We start from the raw sequence: 24,514 nt of genomic DNA on the forward strand, positions 1-24,514 counted from the left end.
CACCCGGAGGAAACCCACGCAGACAGTGGGAGAACACACCACACTCCTCACAGACAGTCACCCGGAGGAAACCCACGCAGACACAGGGAGAACACACCACACTCCTCACAGACAGTCACCCGGAGGAAACCCACGCAGACACAGGGAGAACACACCACACTCCTCACAGACAGTCACCCGGAGGAAACCCAGGCAGACACAGGGAGAACACACCACACTCCTCACAGACAGTCACCCGGAGGAAACCCACGCTGACACAGGGAGAACACACCACACTCCTCACAGACAGTCACCCGGAGGAAACCCACGCAGACACAGGGAGAACACACCACACTCCTCACAGACAGTCACCCGGAGGAAACCCACGCAGACACAGGGAGAACACACCACACTCCTCACAGACAGTCACCCAGAGGAAACCCACGCAGACACAGGGAGAACACACCACACTCCTCACAGACAGTCACCCGGAGGAAACCCACGCAGACACAGGGAGAACACACCACACTCCTCACAGACAGTCACCCGGAGGAAACCCACGCAGACACAGGGAGAACACACCACACTCCTCACAGACAGTCACCCGGAGGAAACCCACGCAGACACAGAAAGAACACACCACACTCCTCACAGACAGTCACCCGGAGCGGGAATCGAACCCCACAACCTCTAGGCCCCTGGAGCTCTGTGACTGCGACACCTACCTGCTGCGCGTCATGTATCCAACTCTTTCTAAATCACAATATTACTTGTCATATATCTATAGGGTAGGCTCCGGACTCACCGCGACCCTGAACTGGATAAGTGTTTACAGACAATGAATGAATAAACATTAATAATAATATTAAAAACAAGCTGCATTTATATCAGAGTGTTTACAAATAGCAATATAAACAAACACAAACATTTATTCTTGTAACAAGAAGCCTGAAATAACCACAGGCTTTAGGAAATGCAAAATAATACTCTGACATTCATCACAGAAATATATCTGGCCTTTTATTAATTTAAATTAAAAACTACAATTAAAAAAAAACACTGAAACAAAATAGAAATAGGCAAAATAGTATATGGAAAACAAGAACAGAATTAATGGCATTATTTCACATTGGTTTCCCGTGTTCAGAGAATATAAATGGGGACTGATTACAGAGGATGATGAAGAGCAGGTGGCTTTAACAACTGTGTTGTCATCACGACCTCTGGTAGCTAGGTGGGGGATTGCAGACAAAATGTAAATAATGCAGTGCTACATGGAATATGTTTCAGATAATACACATTATGTTTAAACATCAAGTACCAGCTGATTCTGATCTAGCAAGCAGTACACTGAGGTTAGGAATGAGTTTTTGTGTGTGTGTGTGTGTGCAAATTGCTTGGTGTCCACCCGGCTTGACTGCCTGGACAAATCTTCTGGACAGGAGAAGGAGAAGGAAGAGAGGAAAGAAGAGGAGAGCCATGGAGGTGTGCTGCAACAGGTCATCAGTAGTCAATCCTTCTTGGGTAGGAAAATCTGTTCCTTAGATTACAGCACATCACAACACTGCAGACCAACGGCAACAACTGACAGAGAGGGGGAAATAAGAGGCTTTTTTAAATCTCAGGAACAGCAGCATAATCAAGTTACTTTCTATCGACTTTTCTGTAAGAATTTCAAATTAGTGTCAAGCTCTCTCTCTATATACGTGTTATCAGCTTCACTAACCACACAGGAGCACTTTGTAGTTCTACAATTACAGACTCTAGTCCACCTGTTTCTCATGTACCTTTTTCACCCTGCTCTTCAGTGGCCAGGACCACCACAGAGCAGATATGATTTGGGGTGTTGTAAGTTTTATTTATTCATTCATTCATTATCTGTAACCCTTATACAGTTCAGGGTCACAGTGGGTTCAGAGCCTACCTGGAATCATTGGGCACAAGGCGGGAATACACCCTGGAGGGGGCGCCAGTCCTTCACAGGGCAACACAGACACACCTGCGGACACTTTTGAGTCACCAATCCACCTACCATCGTGTGTTTTTTGGACTGTGGGAGGGAACCGGAGCACCCGGAGGAAACCCACACACACACAGGGAGAACACACCACACTCCTCACAGACAGTCACCCGGAGGAAACCCACGCAGACACAGGGAGAACACACCACACTCCTCACAGACAGTCATCGGAGGAAACCCACGCAGACACAGGGAGAACACACCACACTCCTCACAGACAGTCACCCGGAGGAAACCCACGCAGACACAGGGAGAACACACCACACTCCTCACAGACAGTCACCCGGAGCGGGAATCTGGCCCCTGGAGCTGTGTGGTGGTAAGTTTTAGCCATTTATAAAATACTTTTGTTATCATCCTGACTCACCTCATTAGTAGAAAAAAATTCACAGGAAAATGTATGCTTTGTTTGTTTCTGATGGCTAAAATTGTACAAGCAATGACAGAAATATTTTGTAAACTCATTTTGCATGTATAACAGGCAGCATAAAAGTTTATAATATGAAACTTGGACTCAACATACTTTCAAATTTTTAATTTCACCCTGCAATTCAAGCCTTATGTATAAACAGGCAAGTCATTAAGGACATATTCTTATATACAGATGCAGCCTAGCAAACAGCAGATGGCACCTGAGGGAAAGGGAGTTTTGAAAAGGTCAGTACAGGTCTTTTAACTTAGGAGTCATGCGTTATGAATACGAACTCCTGACTGTAGTCCTGTATAGCTCCAGTTTCCAGCTCTAATATCCTTGGACCTGCCTTCTATAATCCACTAATCTTGAATGATCTCAGATTAACTTGGATTCTACACATAACAACTCCATCTTGGTTATGTTTTTGTGTGTAGAATCCAAGTTAATCCGAGATAATTCAAGATTAGTGGATTATACAAGACAATCCAGGTCCAAGGATGTTAGAGCTGGAAACTGGAGCTAAAAAACATTAAGCCGAGCATTGTGATGTCCACCAATGAGCCATCAAGGTTCTTGAAGAACCTGCAAATCCCCACAGCTACAAAACAATAGGGTGTCATCTGCTGGCTAATGATCTTAACACCTTATACTGCAAGTTTAAAAGGCCCTGCACCACACACCTATTAAGTACCAATTCACGCTTTTGAGGCTCAGCCGTCAATTCTGCCAGCCCTAAAGATCTGCAAGGAAGACATGCACCACAAAAAAAAAAAAAAACAACAACATCCGAGATGTAGGAACTCAGATGGTGAGTGCCTCAGTGTACAAAGGAAGAGCTCAGTGAAGTCAGCTGAGCACCTTAGTGTGCTAAACGGCCAGGCTAACCCATCAGTGGATTTTCTTTCTCACTGATTGCACAGGAATATTCCAATGTCAAGATTCCCCTGCTGAAAAATCCAGCCTAAGACCTCATTTTAGCTCATTGTAGATGTCTTGGGCTGGTCTTTAATGGTCAGGGTGGTTGGAAAGCTGGTCATTTAGGCAAAACATACATTATGCCGGTAAGCTAGCTGCTTAAGTCTTGACTAGCATAGCGTATGCTGCATTTGATTTAGGTCATGCTTGGTGGTGCTGGTCATGCTGGTTGTCTAGCTTGGTCAGGTTGATCATGCTGTAGTTCAGCTAAACCATAGTGTGACTGGTGATCATAGATTGAAGGAGACAATTCTGATCCCAGTCCCCCTCTGCACACAAATAACACAACGGTGAAGCTGCCACTGAGTGTGTATGTATAACTCACCAAGGCAACACTGATTCCAAAAAATCCTCCCAGCACCGAAGACACCTGCAAGTCTTTTAGGATCGCAGCTGTGCAGTTCTGTATACAAACACACACACACACACAGGTTGGTGGGCAATGGACATGAGACTTCTGCTAGGGTCAAACATGTTAAAGTAAGGTAGATCCTGGCTCCTGATGGAATAGGAGACAGGATGTTTAAAGGAACAATAGGTAAGATTTATTATATTTGCTCCTTGGCTCCCCTGACTTTTACAGCGCTGTCCTAAAATCTAGGGAAAGTGGTGAGGGAGAGGGGGTGGTTTTCTACCCTCCTCCAAATGCTACATAGTGTACTTTCTGTAGTGCTGAGCAATGAGTAGCAACGACAGAGGCTCTATTTTCCATAATAAAAGTCTGTGAAACATCACAGTGCTTTTGGGACCGTAGTTTTAAGGTAAAAATACAAGTACAGAATGATTTTAAGAATAATGAACATATATTTAACATAAAAAATAATTCCTGTGGTGCATAACTCAATTGGTGGGATGGTACATTTTTTAGTGATTAATGTATCAAAATACTTCCTTTAATTTTATAAAGTCTAGTGTATGGTCTTCAGTAGTTTTCTGCTATAATTTGAATATATAACATAAGAAGAATATGGCAGGTGTAAAGCAGATTAATATCTTTGCTCTCAAATGAAAAATAAAAAACATTTCTCCAAAAATAGTATCTTTATAAGAAAAGGATTAAAAAACCTTCTTAAATTTCAAGGGAAATCAATGTAAAACATATTTGATTTTTATTTTTATTTTGGAGCATTTCCATTTAAATTTCCTCACACTGAAGGAAAGCATCTGTGTTCAAATGATGTAATAAAACAAAAATTGACCAAAATGGAGAACCATGTTTCTCATTAGACAGTGAGAGTATGTTTGTGACTTACAGTAGAGTTGGATACTGATATTCCCAGCACTGAGCACCCGTGAGTGCAGGTAACATTCTTTTGCATGAGTATTTCCTGACTGTCTCCTAATCCACAGCAGTCAAACTGGATACAAACACACACACACAAAATGAAGCTTGTAATTTTTAAACATGCATTATATGCCAATTTAATTCTGTGGCAGGCACTGATATTCATTAAAGTGGTTTTTATTTGGAACACTAGAAAATCACCGTTGTGTTATATACTAAACATATATATATATTTATTTATTCATTCATTGTCTGTAACCCTTATCCAGTTCAGGGTCGCGGTGGGTCCAGAGCCTACCTGGAATCATTGGGTGCAAGGCGGGAATACAACCTGGAGGGGGCGCCAGTCCTTCACAAGGCAACACAGACACACACTCACAAACCTACAGACACTTTTGAGTCGCCAATCCACCTAAAAACGTGTTTTTGAACCGTGGGAGGAAACCAGAGCACCTGGAGGAAACCCACGCAGACACAGGGAGAATACACCACACTCCTCACAGACAGTCACCTGGAGGAAACCCACGCAGACACAGGGAGAACACACCACACTCCTCACAGTCACCTGGAGGAAACCCACGCAGACACAGGGAGAATACACCACACTCCTCACAGACAGTCACCCGGAGGAAACCCACGCAGACACAGGGAGAACACACCACACTCCTCACAGACAGTCACCTGGAGGAAACCCACGCAGACACAGGGAGAACACACCACACTCCTCACAGACAGTCACCCGGAGGAAACCCACGCAGACACAGGGAGAACACACCACACTCCTCACAGACAGTCACCCGGAGGAAACCCACGCAGACACAGAGAGAACACACCACACTCCTCACAGACAGTCACCCGGAGGAAACCCACGCAGACACAGAGAGAACACACCACACTCCTCACAGACAGTCACCCGGAGGAAACCCACGCAGACACAGAGAGAACACACCACACTCCTCACAGACAGTCACCCGGAGCAGGACTTGAATCCACAACCTTCAGGTCCATGGAACTTTGTGAGTGCGACACCTATCTGCTGCGCCACCGTGCTGAATCAATTTTTCCCAGATTGGCTCCAAACTCACCATGACCTCGATAAGCAGTTACAATAAATCAATCAATAAATAAACAGGCCACCAGTCTCACACACATCTGAATGCAGAGTAATGTTATGATGAGGTCCTAGGGTTCATTATTCCACTGCTGTCACCTGCAGAACTGAATTTCACAGCCAAATGTTGCAGGGATCTAGACCCATTTACTTCCAGAAAGTGCCCTAGTGCTTCCACATCATACCACAAGTCTCATACAGTGATTACTGAACCGAATGTGTGTGTGAAACATGAACACTGTTATACAACAGAATAAGTTCGTGAGGCTCATACAGTGTAATGGAACACTAGGAGGATAATGGAACGGATGAAGTCTTTCTTAGTCTGGAACTGGCTGTAGATGGTGGTGTAAAAGTCCACTACGTAGCTGGAAAACTACAAAAAAAAACACACAAAAGCATTAAAAATATTAAAAGACCAACATCCAATAAAACGTTGTTGTAATGATAGGATTCAATTTAAATTTTCTATTTGTCATTTATTTATTTAACGTTACTCATATAGCGCCTTTCTAGAAAACCCTAAAGACGCTTTACAATAAAAACAACATTAATCCACACACACTCTAGATGTAAAATTGTAGACCCTCAGTGTTATAACGCTGTAAGAAAAGCTAATTTATCCAACATTTTTCATTTCACACAATTTAGTTTGTGTGTGTGTGTACCTTCTGAATGTAAACTGAGGAGAGTACACCAGCAATGACTGCCAGTATAGCTTTACTGCTCAGTAAACAGGAATACTAAAGAAAAGAAAGACAAGAGAAATCATATCCATTTCCATCCATACACTATTTGCATGTTTTTTAGTTCTAAATACAACATTATCTTGAGCACTCTCTGTGTCTGCGTGGGTTTTCTCCGGGTGACTGTCTGTGAGGAGTGTGGTGTGTTCTCTCTGTGTCTGCGTGGGTTTCCTCCGGGTGACTGTCTGTGAGGAGTGTGGTGTGTTCTCTCTGTGTCTGCGTGGGTTTCCTCCTGGGGTCTGTCTGTGAGGAGTGTGGTGTGTTCTCTCTGTGTCTGCGTGGGTTTCCTCCTGGGGTCTGTCTGTGAGGAGTGTGGTGTGTTCTCTGTGTCTGCATGGGTTTCCTCCAGGTGACTGTCTGTGAGGAGTGGGGTGTGTTCTCTCTGTGTCTGCGTGGGTTTCCTCCGGGTGACTGTCTGTGAGGAGTGTGGTGTGTTCTCTGTGTCTGCATGGGTTTCCTCCAGGTGACTGTCTGTGAGGAGTGTGGTGTGTTCTCTGTGTCTGCATGGGTTTCCTCCAGGTGACTGTCTGTGAGGAGTGTGGTGTGTTCTCTCTGTGTCTGCGTGGGTTTCCTCCGGGTGACTGTCTGTGAGGAGTGTGGTGTGTTCTCTCTGTGTCTGCATGGGTTTCCTCCGGGTGCTCTGGTTTCCTCCCACAGTCCAAAAACACACGTTGGTAGGTGGATTGGCGGCTCAAAAGTGTCCGTAGGTGTGAGTGTGCCTGTGTGTGTCGCCCTGTGAAGGACTGGCGCACCCTCCAGGGTGTATTCCTGTCTTGCGCCCAATGATTCCAGGTAGGCTCTGGACCCACCGCAACCCTGAACTGGATAAGGGTTACAGACAATGAATGAATGAATATAGCATAGTGTAATTGCTTTAAATAAATCATTTCAGTGACATATTTCATGTTATAAATGACTTGAATGGTAAAGTTTTAGTGCATGCTGTGCTGTGCTGTGTTGATGCTGTGATTAGGATTTGCTTTTACTTTTTTTTTTCCCCTGTTGGAAAGTGACTTCATGCTTCTGAGAGGGTCTTTATTTTCTTCCAATAGCTGTGTGAAATTGTGCTGTGAATGTGTGTGTTTCCTTACCACTACCAGTGCATGTTTATTTTCAAAGTAAGAGCCAGAAACTCCAATAATTGCAGCCACCAGCAGCAAAGTTCCCACCACTATCACCGCATTCACCGCTGAGAAAGAGGAAAAATAATCAGAGGATGAACAAGTGCATTTTTCAATTTCAGAAGAAACAGGTGAGCTTGGATACGTCAGATCTTTCGTGTAGAAAAGCACTGCATTATTTACAGGCTCAGTGTGAAAGACTGAATCAAAATACCATCCATAAAAATACGTAAGAAATACGTCTTACAGCGCTTTTCCACTGCACAGTACCTACTCTTCTCGACTACTCGGCTCCGCTTATATATTGGTCCCTGGTTTGTTTTCCACCACAAAAGCTGTCCCCTGAAATGTAGCTGGTGACGTCGTAAACACAGGAACCACTTTGGAATCCACAGCTGCAGGAATGTTAGGTGTTGTTTACACTTCTTTGTGTGCTCTGTTTTGTTTTTGTTTTTCTTTCTTCAATGTGAGTTTTTGCTGGATTTCTGCAGTTCATTATAATAGACTTAACCAGACGTCCTCTTTTACCCGGACATGTCCTTCTTTTTAGACTTTAAAATAATGTCTGGGCGGAATTTCACAAACGTCCGGCATTTTGTTTTTCTAGAGCTTACATAGAACTTCGAGAAGTTTCGTTCATAAACTAGTCCCGCCCTCCCCTACTCCGATTGGTTCGCTTGAGTGAGAAGGGGGCGTGGTGAAGTAGCCTAAAATCCTCTGATTGGACGGTCTGACTGTAGAGCTACCGTTATTGGTTGATAACCTTCTCTGTACACATTTAATTGGTCAGTCTGCACGTCAGTAGTCCTTGTTTACGTCAGGCAAAGCTCATGTACCCACCCTCATCTCGAGCAGCTATGCCGAAACGTAAATGTAAGTTCTCGGATGAAGTAAAAAAAGAAATTCCCATGTTTTGTGTAGTGAATAGAGGTGTAAAGGACCTAAAAGCACACATGGGTTCAGCTAAGAATACCTCACCCCCCGAGACGTGTCATCTTTTTTCACCATCTCAGATCTGATCACCCTAATTATAATCAATAAGTCTTTCTGGCCAATCAGTGCTCTGTGATGTTTACACATCATGGTGGAGTCACCACTCAGCTAACCTGGAACCATGAGTGGGCAAGTACTAAAAAAGTACCCAGTTCCAGGTATGAGCTACCAAATTTACCCCAGGGAAATATATATATAAATAAATCCCCTCTAACAACACACGGATGCACAAAGCTCAGTTTTATGCTGTTTACTAAAAACAAAATTAAGACAATTCTTACCTCCATTGTGATAATCCATGCTGGTGGGTTCTTCAGCACTGAACCTCAGATACAAACCCCCACAAAGCATTGCAAGCCCCACCAGCTGATGGAAACAGAGGGAGTTATATATATATTCTGTTGTTGAATTGCATTTGTGAATTATGCTGGACTTTCATTAGTTAAAACATCGAAATTAGAGTTTAAATAGTTTGGTTATAATCCACAGTTAAGGATTAATTCTTGAAAATATTTATTTCTGCCATTTAAAAATTATTTAATTAAATACATAGCTTGGAAGTGGGTTCGATTTCCGCTCCGGGTGACTGTCTGTGAGGAGTGTGGTGTGTTCTCCCTGTGTCTGCGTGGGTTCCGCTCCGGGTGACTGTCTGTGAGGAGTGTGGTGTGTTCTCCCTGTGTCTGCGTGGGTTTCCTCCGGGTGACTGTCTGTGAGGAGTGTGGTGTGTTCTCCCTGTGTCTGCGTGGGTTTCCTCCGGGTGACTGTCTGTGAGGAGTGTGGTGTGTTCTCCCTGTGTCTGCGTGGGTTTCCTCCGGGTGACTGTCTGTGAGGAGTGTGGTGTGTTCTCCCTGTGTCTGCGTGGATTTCCTCCGGGTGACTGTCTGTGAGGAGTGTGGTGTGTTCTCCCTGTGTCTGCGTGGGTTTCCTCCGGGTGACTGTCTGTGAGGAGTGTGGTGTGTTCTCTCTGTGTCTGCGTGGGTTTCCTCCGGGCGACTGTCTGTGAGGAGTGTGGTGTGTTCTCCCTGTGTCTGCGTGGGTTTCCTCCGGGCGACTGTCTGTGAGGAGTGTGGTGTGTTCTCCCTGTGTCTGCGTGGGTTTCCTCCGGGTGACTGTCTGTGAGGAGTGTGTTGTGTTCTCCCTGTGTCTGCGTGGGTTTCCTCCGGGTGACTGTCTGTGAGGAGTGTGGTGTGTTCTCCCTGTGTCTGCTTGGGTTTCCTACAGGTGACTGTCTGTGATGAGTGCGGTGTGTTCTCTCTGTGTCTGCGTGGGTTTCCTTCAGGTGACTGTCTGTGAGGAGTGTGGTGTGTTCTTTTCGTGTCTGCGTGGGTTTCCTCCGGGTGACTGTCTGTGAGGAGTGTGGTGTGTTCTCCCTGTGTCTGCGTTAGGTTCCTCTGGGTGCTCCAGTTTCCTCCCACAGTCCAAGAACACACGTTGGTAGGTGAATTGGGGATTCAAAAGTGTCTGTGTGTGTGAGTGAATGTGTGTGTGTTTTGATAATGGTCCGAATTCTGTTTTTCAGGGTTCGAGGTAGTTCCTGGGAAGGGTAACTTCTAATTCATACATAATTATTAATGCGCACATTATTAATGTGACCCACAGTATTTTAATGATTGTAAATTTTGAACAAATTTTTGAACAACAGTGGCCAGCACATACCTAATCCCTACTGTAACACCTTAAATATGAGGTGGGACATCACCTGCATGACAGGCCTCGTACAACATCAATATATGACATCACAAAAGTCCTGACTGGACATAAAATCCCAGACACATACTCCAAAAGATTTGGGGAAACATTCTAAGATGATTGGAGGATTTTATGGCCCCGAAGTTGGGAGTAATGCCCATGATTTTGAACAGAAAGTTCTTATATACACTGTATATATTTATCAATGGAATGAAAGTAGAGGAGGAACTGACTACTTACCAAGAACAGCATGTTGAAAATGATGAGCAAGATTTTACACATCTGTCCACATCTTTTGCAAGACATGATGACTGCCTTTCTTCTTTCACCTTGTGTGACACAGAGGAAAATTCAAACTTAATTTTATACTCAGAGCAGTGCAATATGCTGTAAATCTGCTCCAAATCTCATACAACTTAATCTTATTTAGCTACAATATATTTTTAAGAAAAGTCAACTCCTCAAATTTTAAGGTAATTAAAAAATGTAAGTTTTCATTGAGTTAATACTAAGACAGGAGCTTTCTTTATAGAATTGAGAAAGGTGAACCACAGCCTATAGGTGCTCCTCGTGGCTCCACAAGTTTAAGAACTTACAGAATTTATAGAAGAGAAAGGAGATTAAAGCTTCACAAGGTGGCGTACAGCTAAAAAGAGACACACTTAAATTGTACCGTGAACTGCTTTTTAAAATAATAGCTATAAATAATAGGTTTAAAAATAAATATGAGATCAGACGGAAGCCAGTGCAATTCTGAGAATAAATTTAGAAGGTGAAATAAACAAGTAGGAACTGTGGTAGAAGAGCGTTGCAGTAGTCCATCCACGTACAGATTACTCAGCATCAAACAATGACATCAGAAAATGCCCAAGTCACTGACAAAATAACACAGATGGAAAAATGCTATTAAAAATGACTCTTAAATGATGCACTTGTGTGGAAGGTAAAACTATAACATCACATATGTTAATATTAAAATGACTAGATATGTAAATGAATTATTTTCCAATTAAACTCTCACACTTTAAAAACTTTTAGTGCTGATGTAGATTTGAGTATCATTAGAATTACAGTTGAAACCCAAGCTGTTTCCTAACGTGTGCCCCAGAGGTAACAGTTACATTCTGATTAAACATGTCCCGAAGATTGATTCTTGGGGGACACCTTGATACATTTGAATGGTGTGAGAGGTTTTACTGCCCAGAAAGACAAACTAAGAACAATTAAAGGGGTATGATTTAAACAAAGTGAGCACAGTAAATCCACCCTGTCGAACGTTGGAGTCCCCCAGCAGTTTGAATCCTGTCCAAGATTTATTTATTTATTTATTTATTTTATCTCATCATTTTTAAAATGATTTCCATAAAATTGAGGGCTCAGCTCAGTTTCCGTCCAATCCTTTTTTAAATAAATAAATTAATTCCTTCATTTATTATTTTTTCCCCCAGTTGTTTGGTCAATGAAGAGAACAATCCTTTGGAAACTTCTCTGCCAGCTCCATTTGTCTTTCCATTGCCTGTCCTTTTGCTCCAGAAGTAGAAATTCAGAAGTCTACAATCCATCCAACATTCTTTTAAGCATCTTTAGAACTTCAGTCTGTCATCAGTCTTCCACTGACCTGGCTCCATGTTTCTGTCTCTCACAGTGCTCTCTAAGAGGAAGTGCAGGACTGAGGAAGTGTACGAGGAGATTGACCGCAGATTCATCACAAAAACAATCCACTCAGAGGTGAGTGTGGAGCATTGTACATGAGGTTATTTGTATTAAAGCTCTTTTTCTGTACAGCTTTCTCAGTGTATTAATAAGAGCAGATAGTTTCAGTGAAAGGTGGAGTTGGAGAAGGTTTACTCGAAGCTTGGTGCGTAATTCTGATGATAACATATTAACATAACACATTAAACATTGGTACAATGCATAAATATTAGGCCTACAAGACATGTCTAAAGTAAATCTCTTGCACTTGCTCTCTCTCCCTCCACCTCTAGCCACCCCCCCCCTGCTCGCTTTCTCTTGTGCTTGCCCTGTTGCGCTTGCGTTCTTTCACTCTTGCTTTCTTGCACTTGTGTGCTCTTGCGCTCTCTCCTTCCACACCTCCCCCAGGTCCCCCCTCCCTCCAACCCTCTGTCTCTTGAGCTTGCTCTGTTGCGCTTGCGTTCTCTCACTCTTGCTTTCTTGTGCTTTCTCTCCTCCTGTTCCTAATATTCATGTTACAAGGTGGCAAGGTATAGTCTGGGACAGGGTGGCCTTTGTCGGTGCGGGGTGCAGGGCTGGCTAAGGAAGTGTCGTCGCTGTTGTAAGAGGCCCGAATGTAGATCAGCACCTCCAAATCTGAATTTTGATTAGAATCATTGCTCCATTGCTAGTTGAGGGAGGTCAGGTGTCTGATGAAGATGCTCGCTGGACGCCCCCAACAGTAGGTGAACCAGGCGTCGTGTGCTGGGAGGTGCTTGACCCAGGACACATTAGAAGGATTTCGTGTCCTGGCTGGCTTGGGAAGACCTGAGAGAATCCCTCAGGAGGACCTGCTGGAGGTTGTCGTCTTTTCCACTAAATCTATTTCAGGACTGCGGTGGCAACAGAGTGTGCAAGGAATCCCAAATATCTCTGGCATCTGCAACTTTCACTCATTCCTACTGGGGAATCCCCAGGCATCGCCAGGCCAGCCGAGTGGGATAATCTCTCTAGCGTGTCCTGGGTCAGTAATACAATAGTGTTGATGAATTAAACCACTGCTGAATCAAAAAAGCACCAGTTACCAGTATCTAATAATAGTCTGACGTATGTAATGCTTAAACGGTACAGTGTAAGAATTTGGCATAATGAGTTGACAAAAGCATATTTTATTTACAGACACATCCACGCCTTCTACTGCGCACACAACCACCTGCAGCTCCACAGGTAATGTGGGGTGGTTTTATATATATAAACCTTGTCATTTTTAAAATGATTTCTGAAGAATTGAGGGCTTAGCTCAGTCTCTGTCCTGTCTTTTTATTTATTTCTTTTTCTTCTTCAATTGGTCTTCAGTAAAGAGAACAGTCCTTTACGAACTTCTCTGCCAGCTCCATCTGTTCATCCATTGCCTGTCCTTCCAACATAACAAGCAGTTTCACTTAAATGAAATTCAGTATTTTCATGTAAAATATTAAAAATATATTTATTAATATATTATCTATACAAATTATTATTCAATGACACATACGTTATCCTCATTTTATAAATATTTTTCAGGCATTCTTTAGCCTGTTTTCAAATTACAATTAGTTGCTGATATGTCGACATTATTCATTCATTCATTCATTATCTGTAACGCTTATCCAGTTCAGGGTCGCGGTGATGTCAACATTAGTGTAGACAAATAGAACTGTTTCAAAGTTTGGAATAGATCTAAATTTATGTTAAATTTAAAGGTTATACATTTTCTGTAGTAAACTAATTATTTGGCATTTTATGTCTAAAACTATTAAGAGTTGCAAATGTCTTCAAAAATGACTGTAGAAAACTAAATATTCAAATATAATATTTTTATTTATAATATATTTCATTATGTTAATTAAGCAGCACTTTATGTACTGTGTATTAGTTTTGTAAGAACATGCCTGAGAGGAGAAATGTTGCTTTAGTCCCTTTTTAATTTGTACAACAAACAAGATATCGCATGCAAAAATAATCCATTCTAAACAGAATTACAAACCTCCTGCCCATTCCACCTTAAATAATATCACACTCCATTCCACCTTAAATGTCGCTATAATTTTTTTGAGAAAAAATTTTCTGAGACACTTACTATGTTAATCTATATAAAAGATTCCTTAGTTTCTTTAATATGACCCCAGGGTACTTTAAAACCTTAAAATGAACACTTTTATTGTTGTATGTAATTTTTGTATGTAATGTAAGTTTTTTTACGTATTATTTTGTATACGATAATATTTCGTATTATCTTATCGTAAGTTTTTTTTAAGCTTTTTTGTGTACTATTTAATTTGTAATTCTAAAATCAAACTTTCTCTGTGTGTGTGTGTGTGTGTGTGTGTGATATATATAATACAAAAAGTTCTAATTCCAATTCTGTAAAGCAACTTTGTGACATCACTTATAAAAAGGACTATTGAAATAAATTTTGATATTAATAATATTACAAAGATCACATGCACTGCAGCGCTTTTTCCTGATGGAGCTCATGCAGAAAGCAGTGATCAATAAATTCTTCACTCGCAATTTTCAGTCTACTTCATTTCGAGTCAGCTGTTAAATGACAAAAGAACAGGAGAATGTGTTTGTTTTGAAATACAGTGATACATTGCACACAAAAAGCTTTAAAATGCAGAATGTCAATCTAACTTGTAAGTTTTTTTAAAAAATGACAAATATTATGACATTTGTCTCAAAAAATTAAATAAATTAAATAAAAAAAATTAAAATTTCACAGTTATATAATAAAGGAACATGGCTAGGCATTTTCAAAAGATGTTGTTATACGCACATGTAAGTCTCCACTACAGATGCTCAGCCCACAGATAATCTGATACTTTCAGTGCGATAATCGAGCCTCACTCTCAGTGTTCTACCAGAGACTCTTTAAAGGAATATCTGCATTTGCAGGAAGAACTAAAATTATAGTTCAAACATCTTTCATTTGAAGTCCAAGAAGGCATTTGTAAATGTATGTGGCAATGTTGCAAATATGAGTTTGGTCGATCAAATTTATGACACTACAGTTAGCTGTATCTTAACTGATTCAATTTCTTAGTGTTGCAGTGGTGTGTTTTGTGGGGATAATGATTTGGGGTGATTTTGTCACACAAATAAAGGCTATTTTGGATAGGTTTTTAGATTTTGTATGAGTTGCATTTAAATAAACATTAATTAAGTGACTAATCGTTTTGTTTTTTTTTTGTTTGTTTGTTTCTTGCTTGTTTGGTTTCACCCAACACATGATGTAGGATTTTATTTTACACATTTAATGTTGTAACATAATAGTGTTTTATTAAATCATCTTTTACTGTGCTGAATGGCATTGTCACTGAAGTTAATCCTAATTATGTTTAACTTTGTAACTATTCTCCAGTTGCAGTAATATCGGTAAGTATTTCGGTATTTATGTGTTGCAGCATATTGTGGTGTTTTCTCTGATATGCATGCGTTCTAATTAACAAAGTTAGAGTAAAAAGAAAATGAAAACAGCTAGGACTGAGAATTTGTGATGTACTTTAAATACAGAAACAGTTAGTAGTTGTTTACTCCTTTAAAGTCTTTTAAAAAGAAGAATTCCTTAAATTGTTAGTAAATCAAGTAGTGCAGATCTCATTATTCCCATGTTATAATGTTATTTTCAGTAGATTAAGGTAAATATTGTGGTTTATGAATGTCACTCTTACTAACGAGCTACTGTCAATTTAGTATTTAATTATATTTATATCTACACTTATTTCTATACATTATTCCATGCATGTTGCAGATAGTTTTTTTATTGATTTAAAGAGATTGACAGAGACATACCCTGCACATGCACTTCCTGTTACTGTTAAAGGCAGATCTGTTCTGACGACAGAGAAAAGTCATTTCACACGCATTTATCCTCTTTCTCACTTTTTCCTGGCCATACCCAAACTCATGTCCGAAGGTGAGGCTGGGGACATCCCAGTAAACAAGGGACGTCCCTGGACGTTCAAAATAGGTCTAAACGTAGTCTGTCCGTCAAGGACATATTTTAAACGTCAGTGGACGTCCAAAATCCATCTTAATAAGTTTAAGTGGTGAACAGTCGATAACATCAGTGGACGTCCAAAACGCGTTTTATACAAGTCATTTATTTCGGGACCAATTAATAACGTCAATGGACGTCCAAAATACGTCTAATAGTCGTCTTTTCAGTGTCTGTGTTTGGACGTCTTTTCAACTTTGATTTTCAACCTTAAGAGAACGTTGATTAGATGACAGTCATTACGTTATTTCAACGTTGAATCAACGGCTAATTGTTTACTGGGATGGATTGAATTGTAAATAGAGCTTTGCTTATGGATCAGCTCCCTCTTCACCACTTTTCGGTTGTACCTGGCCTATGGTCGATCACACAATCTTTAAAGCAAACTCATGAACAAGACCCCAAGATTGAAACAGAAATTCATGGCTTGGGAAGGCTCTTGCTCCCAAAGGGTACCACCTTTTTCTGGGAGATAACCATGGTCTCTGATATGAAGGTGTTACCATACCAACCACATCATACCCAACTTCAAAAACCTCAGGTGCATGCTGTGGGCCTTTGTATAAAAACCCTGGACAAAATCATCTGCAGATAGCAGAGATAACCACTGAGTCACTAACACCTTCCAATGCCTTCCTGTCCAAGACAACACGTTGCTACTTTATGACTAGGTGTGGAAATAAGGATCAGCCGCAGTGAAATCTAGTTTCCACGCTGAGCAAGACTAACTTGATGCACACACTCACAACTTAGCACAACTCACACTCTGAGAGTACAAGGTCTGAACTGATTGCCGTACTGGCCCGGGGCACCCTATATTGCCTGAGCCCTTGTCATAGAATATCTCAGCAAACAGGGTAGTAAACATTCACCAAATTCACAAGAAATGTGCACACTGAGGTGGCAAGTTTCCATGAACCCTCAATCATCTGTAAAGAACTGGTCCACAATGCCATATCCAAGATGGAATCCACTTGGTTCCTACTGAGTCTGAGGTTTGACCTCTACCAGGGCATAGACCGTCCCACGAAGGCTGAGAAGTGTGATGCCTTGATAACGGACAGATTATTGGGCCTACTTTCTAAATATGGGGACCGGTAACCTGGTTTACCGATCCAGAGGCACTGTTACTTCTGTGACATGACAGCCTCTAACATCCAGGGCCTTCAAATCATATCTACTCCAGGTGCCTTAGGGTTGCCCAGAGGTCATACTCCATGGCTGCACCAAACACCCCCCCAGTGCCGTGGACTTTACTGGATTGTACTGGTTTTTGCTCACACCAGTGCCTATCCATGGAACCTTCTTCTGCTTCCCAAACCCTCAAATTTTAAATTTCACTGGACTGGACACCAGTGCAGAGTACCAATGTCCCAGCTTAATCCCTTGTGATGCCATACACATCCAAGCCTGAGAGATCAAAGGAAACATGGTTGTCCTTGCTCTGTGGATGGGATTACACATTACATTTTACTTCTCGTCTCTGATGTTTCTGATTTCTCTAAGAGACTTAAAATAGTACATTCATGTGAAAGTGACTGGCCCTCATTTTAGCATTTGTTGCATGTCTCCACTGAACACAAACATTTCAGAACCTCATGCATTCAGGCTGTTTCCTCCTTGCTTTGATACTTTCTATATTAGTTTGCGGCTGCTTGCAGATTTCCCCTTGAAACTTCCTGCTGCAGAACATGACGATATGTCGTCTGACTGGCAAATGCTCTGAAAGGTTTGGGCAGGATCTGCCATTAGCTGTAGTTTCAGTAATGGGTCCTCATCAAGAACTTCCTAACAGTACACAAGAATACACAACAATACTTTTCAGGGTTGTGTTCTGTCCTGTCAACCTTAACATCGCAATGTTCAGACGGCCATGGTACTTGTTGATTAAAAAATGTGCCTCTTGGGGTAGATATATTTGTATTTTCTTAATAAGGCACCAGTGTGTATTCTTCTCTCTCTGTGTCAAATATTCATTAATTGTCTGTAACATTGTCCAGTTCAAGGTGGTGGTGGGTCCAGAGCCTATTCGGAACCCACGCATTCACTCACACACTCACACCTACAGACACATACTAGCATGTTTTTGGACTGTGGGAGGAAACTGGAGCACTTGGAAGAAATCTACAAGGACATGGGGAGAACACACCAAACTCCTGTCACTCGGAGTGGAGCTCGAACACACAACTCTGGAGCGATTTGATAGTGACGCTACCTGTTGGTCACCTCGCGCCCCAGCCTAATTTCAGCCATGGCTTAAATCAATTAACTGACCTACACCTACGTCTAACAGTCCTCTTCATGTAGCTTTTCTAAGCAAAGCAGAAAATTGAAATTGCCCTTTCAAATCTGACAATTTAATTCAGTAAATTCAAAGCCAAAAACTCAAGAGGATCAAACCTGGCCATTTTTCAACACAGTCTAAGCATCGATGTTTGATTCGGAGATTTATATGGACACCCGTATATAAAACTGTGATGAAAGTATGGCTATTTTTTTTGTAACGGTAGTTGCCTAGGACATTTACCAATCGTAAAGGCCCAAACACTTTTAAATGATTCAGAAAGATGAGTTCAGAGCTGTACTTACCTCACTGGTGGACTGTATTATTATACTTCCCTTGTGTTCTGTTACACCTCTTCTCTCTCAGCATCTACATCTGCACTCAGCAGGCCCTGCCTTTTTCCTCAAACTTAGTGCTCTGATTGGCCAATATCAAACTTCCTCTTTCAGCCCAAACAGTATTTGGAATGTTAAATGATAAATAGTTGCTTTTACAAACCCATGTCCAGAAAGGTTGGGAGAGTGTGATGTGGGCTGTGAAATGCAAATGAAAACAGACAAAATACATCCACTTGTACCTTTTATAATAATAATAATAATAATAAAAAGATATCTACTTTTAACTATGAACTATTGATATAAAAAGTTTGAGTGGAGGAACATTGTAAAGTAATTTTAAAAACAGAAACTTTTCAAAAAATTACTCATTTTTGGAATTGGTTGCAGGCATCAAATTTAAAATGAGTGTTAGAAGGAGGGTCTGTGAGGAGTGTGGTGTGTTCTCTCTGTGTCTGCGTGGGTTTCCTCCGGGTGACTGTCTGTGTGGAGTGTGTTGTGTTCTCTCTGTGTCTGCGTGGGTTTCCTCCGGGTGACTGTCTGTGAGGAGTGTGGTGTGTTCTCTCTGTGTCTCCGTGGGTTTCCTCCGGGTGACTGTCTGTGTGGAGTGTGGTGTGTTCTCCCTGTGTCTGCGTGGGTTTCCTCCGGGTGACTGTCTGTGTGGAGTGTGGTGTATTCTCCCTGTGTCTGCGGGGGTTTCCTCCGGGTGACTGTCTGTGAGGAGTGTGGTGTGTTCTCTCTGTGTCTGCGGGGGTTTCCGCTGGGTGACTGTCTGTGAGGAGTGTGGTGTGTTCTCTCTGTGTCTGCGGGGGTTTCCTCCGGGTGACTGTCTGTGAGGAGTGTGGTGTGTTCTCTCTGTGTCTGCGTGGGTTTCCTCCGGGTGACTGTCTGTGAGGAGTGTGGTGTGTTCTCTCTGTGTCTGCGTGGGTTTCCTCCGGGTGATTGTCTGTGTGGAGTGTGGTGTGTTCTCCCTGTGTCTGCGTGGGTTTCCTCCGGGTGACTGTCTGTGAGGAGTGTGGTGTGTTCTCTCTGTGACTGCGTGGGTTTCCTCCGGGTGATTGTCTGTGTGGAGTGTGGTGTGTTCTCCCTGTGTCTGCGTGGGTTTCCTCCGGGTGACTGTCTGTGAGGAGTGTGGTGTGTTCTCTCTGTGTCTGCGTGGGTTTCCTCCGGGTGACTGTCTGTGAGGAGTGTGGTGTGTTCTCCCTGTGTCTGCGTGGGTTTCCTCCGGGTGTTAGCAGGAGGTGGGAATGATCTACTACAACTACAGTGATTCAGTAAGCTTTTATATATATATATATAGTTTGGTTAACATTCTGCTGGCTGACACAATTGCATAGAGCAAGGCAGCACACTAAGTGCTGAAAGACTTTTATCTGCTTGTTTCTGTGCTTATTTATTTGTACCCTTTTGCTTTAATGTACAACTACATTTCCAGAAAACTGGGATTTTTGCGAAATGCAACATAAAAGTCTGTGACATTGTTAATTTTCTTTTAATAATTACTGTATTAAGGATCTTTTTACTGCGAAGTGGAAACCGACAGTAACACATTGTCGCAGTTTTACAAGTGGAATTTTTGCCCTGTCTGGCTTTAGGCTTCAGCAGCTCCAAAGTTCATCAAAAGGTAGTATTCAAATGGAATATATAGATTTTGTGATTTTGAGGTTTATAGTTAAACCTGGGTTGACATGTTCTTGCTCCACAGGACACAGAGAGCTTTACCTGTAAACAGCCCGAAGGCCACACTGCTGGGAAACACGGTGGAACATGTCCAGACTTGAGTTTGGTAATTATAGCTGGATTTGAAGTCATTTCACCTCGACTGACTCTTTGGCCCGTGCCAGATGTGAAGCCGTGGTATTGAACCCATTATTAAAAAAATAAATAAATTCACCTTGAAGCTAATATACAATCAATATTCTCATATGCACAGCAAGAGTTCACGTTACTAATAACATTTTTGACACAGGGTCCAACCAAATGGTCATGAATATCAAATTATGAAACGCAGTTTATGTTTTTTTTTACACATTGTTTCATTATGTTCCATGCTTTATTTTAGAGTGAATATTCACATTTATGAATAAGTTGAAATCTTTTAAGATCATTACTTGATTGATCAGCAGACAGTCACCCGGAGGAAACCCACGCAGACACAGAGAGAACACACCACACTCCTCACAGACAGTCACCCGGAGGAAACCCACGCAGACACAGAGAGAACACACCACACTCCTCACAGACAGTCAACCAGAGGAAACCCACGCAGACACAGAGAGAACACACCACACTCCTCACAGACAGTCACCCGGAGGAAACCCACGCAGACACAGGGAGAACACACCACACTCCACACAGACAATCACCCGGAGGAAACCCACGCAGTCACAGAGAGAACACACCACACTCCTCACAGACAGTCACCCGGAGGAAACCCACGCAGACACAGGGAGAACACACCACACTCCACACAGACAATCACCAGGAGGAAACCCACGCAGACACAGAGAGAACACACCACACTCCTCACAGACAGTCACCTGGAGGAAACCCACGCAGACACAGAGAGAACACACCACACTCCTCACAGACAGTCACCCGGAGGAAACCCACGCAGACACAGGGAGAACACACCACACTCCTCACAGACAGTCACCCGGAGCGGGAATCAAACCCACAACCTCCAGGTCCCTGGAACTGTGTGACTGCGACACCTACCTGCTGCGCCACCATGCCGCCCAGTTACTAGGTATATGTCCACTTTAATGTTTTCACTTCCAGAGACTGCACCTGCAAATGAATTAGTGGGTTATGTCTCGTTCATAGCATCTTTTCTCTCTTTTTTCTGTTTTTCTTGTACATGGCCCCTGACAAAATTAACAAAAACCATCTATAATTAATATGCAGTGTGAAGTGTCTGAGTATTTACAGCGCTTCACTTTTGTACTGTGAAAGTCATTTCTCAGAAATAACAAAACTCCAGGCGTTTTGGACCAATCATGTACTTGAATATACAGTAATGTACAAAAATCCTGTGTTACATAATGTCATTATGATCTGGACAACGTAAAAAATGTAATTTCCTATAGTTTAGTTTAGTTTAAGAAGCCTTTAGAAAGTCTAATACTCTGCCAACATTATCTGTAGCTATATATAAGCTTTTAACACCTTCCTGTTCTTCCGCTCTTTCTGAACTTTAACTACAGAATGTTTATCAGACGCCTTCTAGCAGAAGCAGACTTCAGTTTCTTCATTGGTCAGTTTTGGATAATTTAACAGTAAGTTGCTTTTATCTTTTATTTCAAATCTAATTGCTTTGCAGTGAGGAATTGGAGCGCATTAAAATCATTAATATGTGGATCTTACCAACCAACAAACTCTGAGCTAAAACAACACAATCAGACGTTATTTCTTCAGCCTAAACATAGAAACATGGGATAAAAGGCATCATTATGATTCCGTGCTGCATCAAACACACAGTCAGAATCCCTCCAATCACTGGACCCGGTTTGTGACTGGTTTGTTCGTGTGAAGGTGCAGAGATGGGGTTAATCAGAACAAACACAATAACAAGAGCAGAGAAATGCGTGTACAGATTAAAGATACTGTAAACAAGAACGGAAAATAAAGGGACTTAAGAAACTTCATTCTGTGACATTCATTCATTCATTCATTATCTGTAACCCTTATCCAGTTCAGGGTTGCGGTGAGTCCAGAGCCTACCTGGGCCTACCATTGGGCGCAAGGCAGGAATACACCCTGGAGGGGGCGCCAGTCCTTCACAGGGCAACACAGACACATTCACTCACACACTCACACCTATGAACACTTTGGAGTCACCAATCCACTTACCAACGTGTGTTTTTGGACTGTGGGAGGAAACCGGAACACCCGGAGGAAACCCACGCGGACACAGGGAGAACACAACACACTCCTCACAGACAGTCACCCGGAGGAAACCCACGCAGACCCAGAGAGAACACACCACACTCCTCACAAACAGTCACCCAGAGGAAACCCACGCAGACACAGAGAGAACACACCACTCTCCTCACAGACAGTCACCCGGAGGAAACCCATGCAGACACAGAGAGAACACACCACTCTCCTCACAGACAGTCACCCGGTGGAAACCCATGCAGACACAGAGAGAACACACCACTCTCCTCACAGACAGTCACCCGGTGGAAACCCACACAGACACAGGGAGAACACACCACACTCCTCACAGACAGTCACCCGGAGGAAACCCACGCAGACACAGGGAGAACACACCACACTCCTCACAGACAGTCACCCGGAGGAAACCCATGCAGACACAAGGAGAACACACCACACTCCTCACAGACAGTCACCCGGAGGAAGCCCACGCAGACACAGGGAGAACACACCACACTCCTCACAGACAGTCAACCGGCGGAAACCCACGCAGACACAGAGAGAACAGACCACACTCCTCACAGACAGTCACCCGGAGGAAACCCACGCAGACACAGAGAGAACAGACCACACTCCTCACAGACAGTCACCCGGAGCGGGAATCGAACCCACAACCTCCAGGTCCCTGTGTGACTGCGACACCTACCTGCTACACCACCGTGCCGCCCCCATTCTGTGACATTTTATATTAATTATAGAATTTTAAGTTGCTTTTATTTTAGAAACATCATTTCAAATATATGCTATAAACAATGTTATGGAAACTTACAAATATTCCCTTTGTACCTTTAAAGGTACATTAACACAGTTTAGTAACCATTAATGTACTTCTACTGTAACTTTTTTCTGAGAGTGTAGGTGTGAGGGTGTGAGTGAATGTGTGAGTGTGTGTCATCCTGTGAAGAACTGGACTGTCCCTGCCTTGTGCCCAATGATTCCAGGTAGGCTCTGGACCCACTGCAACCCTGAACTGGATAAGGGTTACAGATAATGAATGAATGAATTAAATATACAGAATTTGGTCAGTACATATACACACTTGTTATTATGTACTGTGTAAAAACTAAATATTTTATTAGGGATTTGGCCTGGTGCTAGTATCACACTCCACTGGCAGCAAACTCTGCTTTTTTTATTCTGCTGGGTTTTTTGAATATTTCTTAATAGAAGACAATTGAAATATTACCTGGACGATTATAAAAGCACCCTTTCCTTTTACTAAAAGAAACATTCTCATATGGACAACACCCTCTGAACACCCTTGGTATCTATTTATATCTTTTAGCACCTTTCTGTTCTTTCCGTCTTACTGTGAAATTTGTTCTAACCATAGGTTCCGTTACTATAGGTTTCAGTAGCATATATCAGCCTCATGCATTGATGGCTAATGTATTGCAATCCAGTCTTCTATTGCTAACCATTCTTTTGCTTGTGCAATGCATTATCTGTAACCCTTATCCAGTTCAGGGTCGCGGTGGGTCCAGAGTCTACCTGGAATCATTGGGCGCAAGGTGGAAATACACCCTGGAGAGGGAGCCAGTCCTTTACAGGATGACACACACACACAGACACAGAGAGAACACACCACACTCCTCACAGACAGTCACCCGGAGGAAACCCACGCAGACACAGGGAGAACACACCACACTCCTCACAGACAGTCACCCGGAGGAAACCCACACAGACACAGGGAGAACACACCACACTCCTCACAGACAGTCACCCGGAGGAAACCCACGCAGACACAGGGAGAACACACCACACTCCTCACAGACAGTCACCCGGAGGAAACCCACACAGACACAGGGAGAACACACCACACTCCTCACAGACAGTCACCCGGAGGAAACCCACACAGACACAGGGAGAACACACCACACTCCTCACAGACAGTCACCCAGCGGAAACCCACGCA

General features: G+C 42.6%; 1 protein-coding gene across 1 annotated transcript; it reads right to left on the minus strand.

Annotated features, from left to right (window-relative positions):
* Positions 1 to 1,043: 1,043 nt before the first annotated feature.
* On the minus strand, positions 1,044 to 18,734 carry LOC136686060 (CD9 antigen-like). Its single transcript, XM_066659547.1, has 9 exons — positions 18,631 to 18,734; positions 10,575 to 10,663; positions 8,927 to 9,011; positions 7,623 to 7,720; positions 6,454 to 6,528; positions 6,060 to 6,161; positions 4,643 to 4,747; positions 3,715 to 3,792; positions 1,044 to 1,563 (listed from the first exon to the last, which is right to left on the minus strand). Exons 2-9 carry the CDS (start codon positions 10,638 to 10,640, stop codon positions 1,483 to 1,485), a joined length of 690 nt encoding a protein of 229 aa, XP_066515644.1. The 5' UTR covers positions 10,641 to 10,663; positions 18,631 to 18,734; the 3' UTR covers positions 1,044 to 1,482.
* Positions 18,735 to 24,514: the final 5,780 nt, after the last annotated feature.

The sequence above is a fragment of the Hoplias malabaricus genome, unplaced genomic scaffold, assembly GCF_029633855.1.
Source record: "Hoplias malabaricus isolate fHopMal1 unplaced genomic scaffold, fHopMal1.hap1 H_3, whole genome shotgun sequence".
NCBI lineage: Eukaryota > Metazoa > Chordata > Actinopteri > Characiformes > Erythrinidae > Hoplias > Hoplias malabaricus.

Coding starts and splice junctions, on each gene's coding strand:
- LOC136686060 (XM_066659547.1), bottom strand. CDS start 10,640: ATGTCTTGCAAAAGATGTGGACAGATGTGTAAAATCTTGCTCATCATT. Junction 6,529..7,622: donor ATAAACATGCACTGGTAGTG/GTAAGGAAACAC, acceptor TCTTTTCTTTAG/TATTCCTGTTTACTGAGCAG. Junction 6,162..6,453: donor CCTCAGTTTACATTCAGAAG/GTACACACACAC, acceptor TTTTTTTTGTAG/TTTTCCAGCTACGTAGTGGA.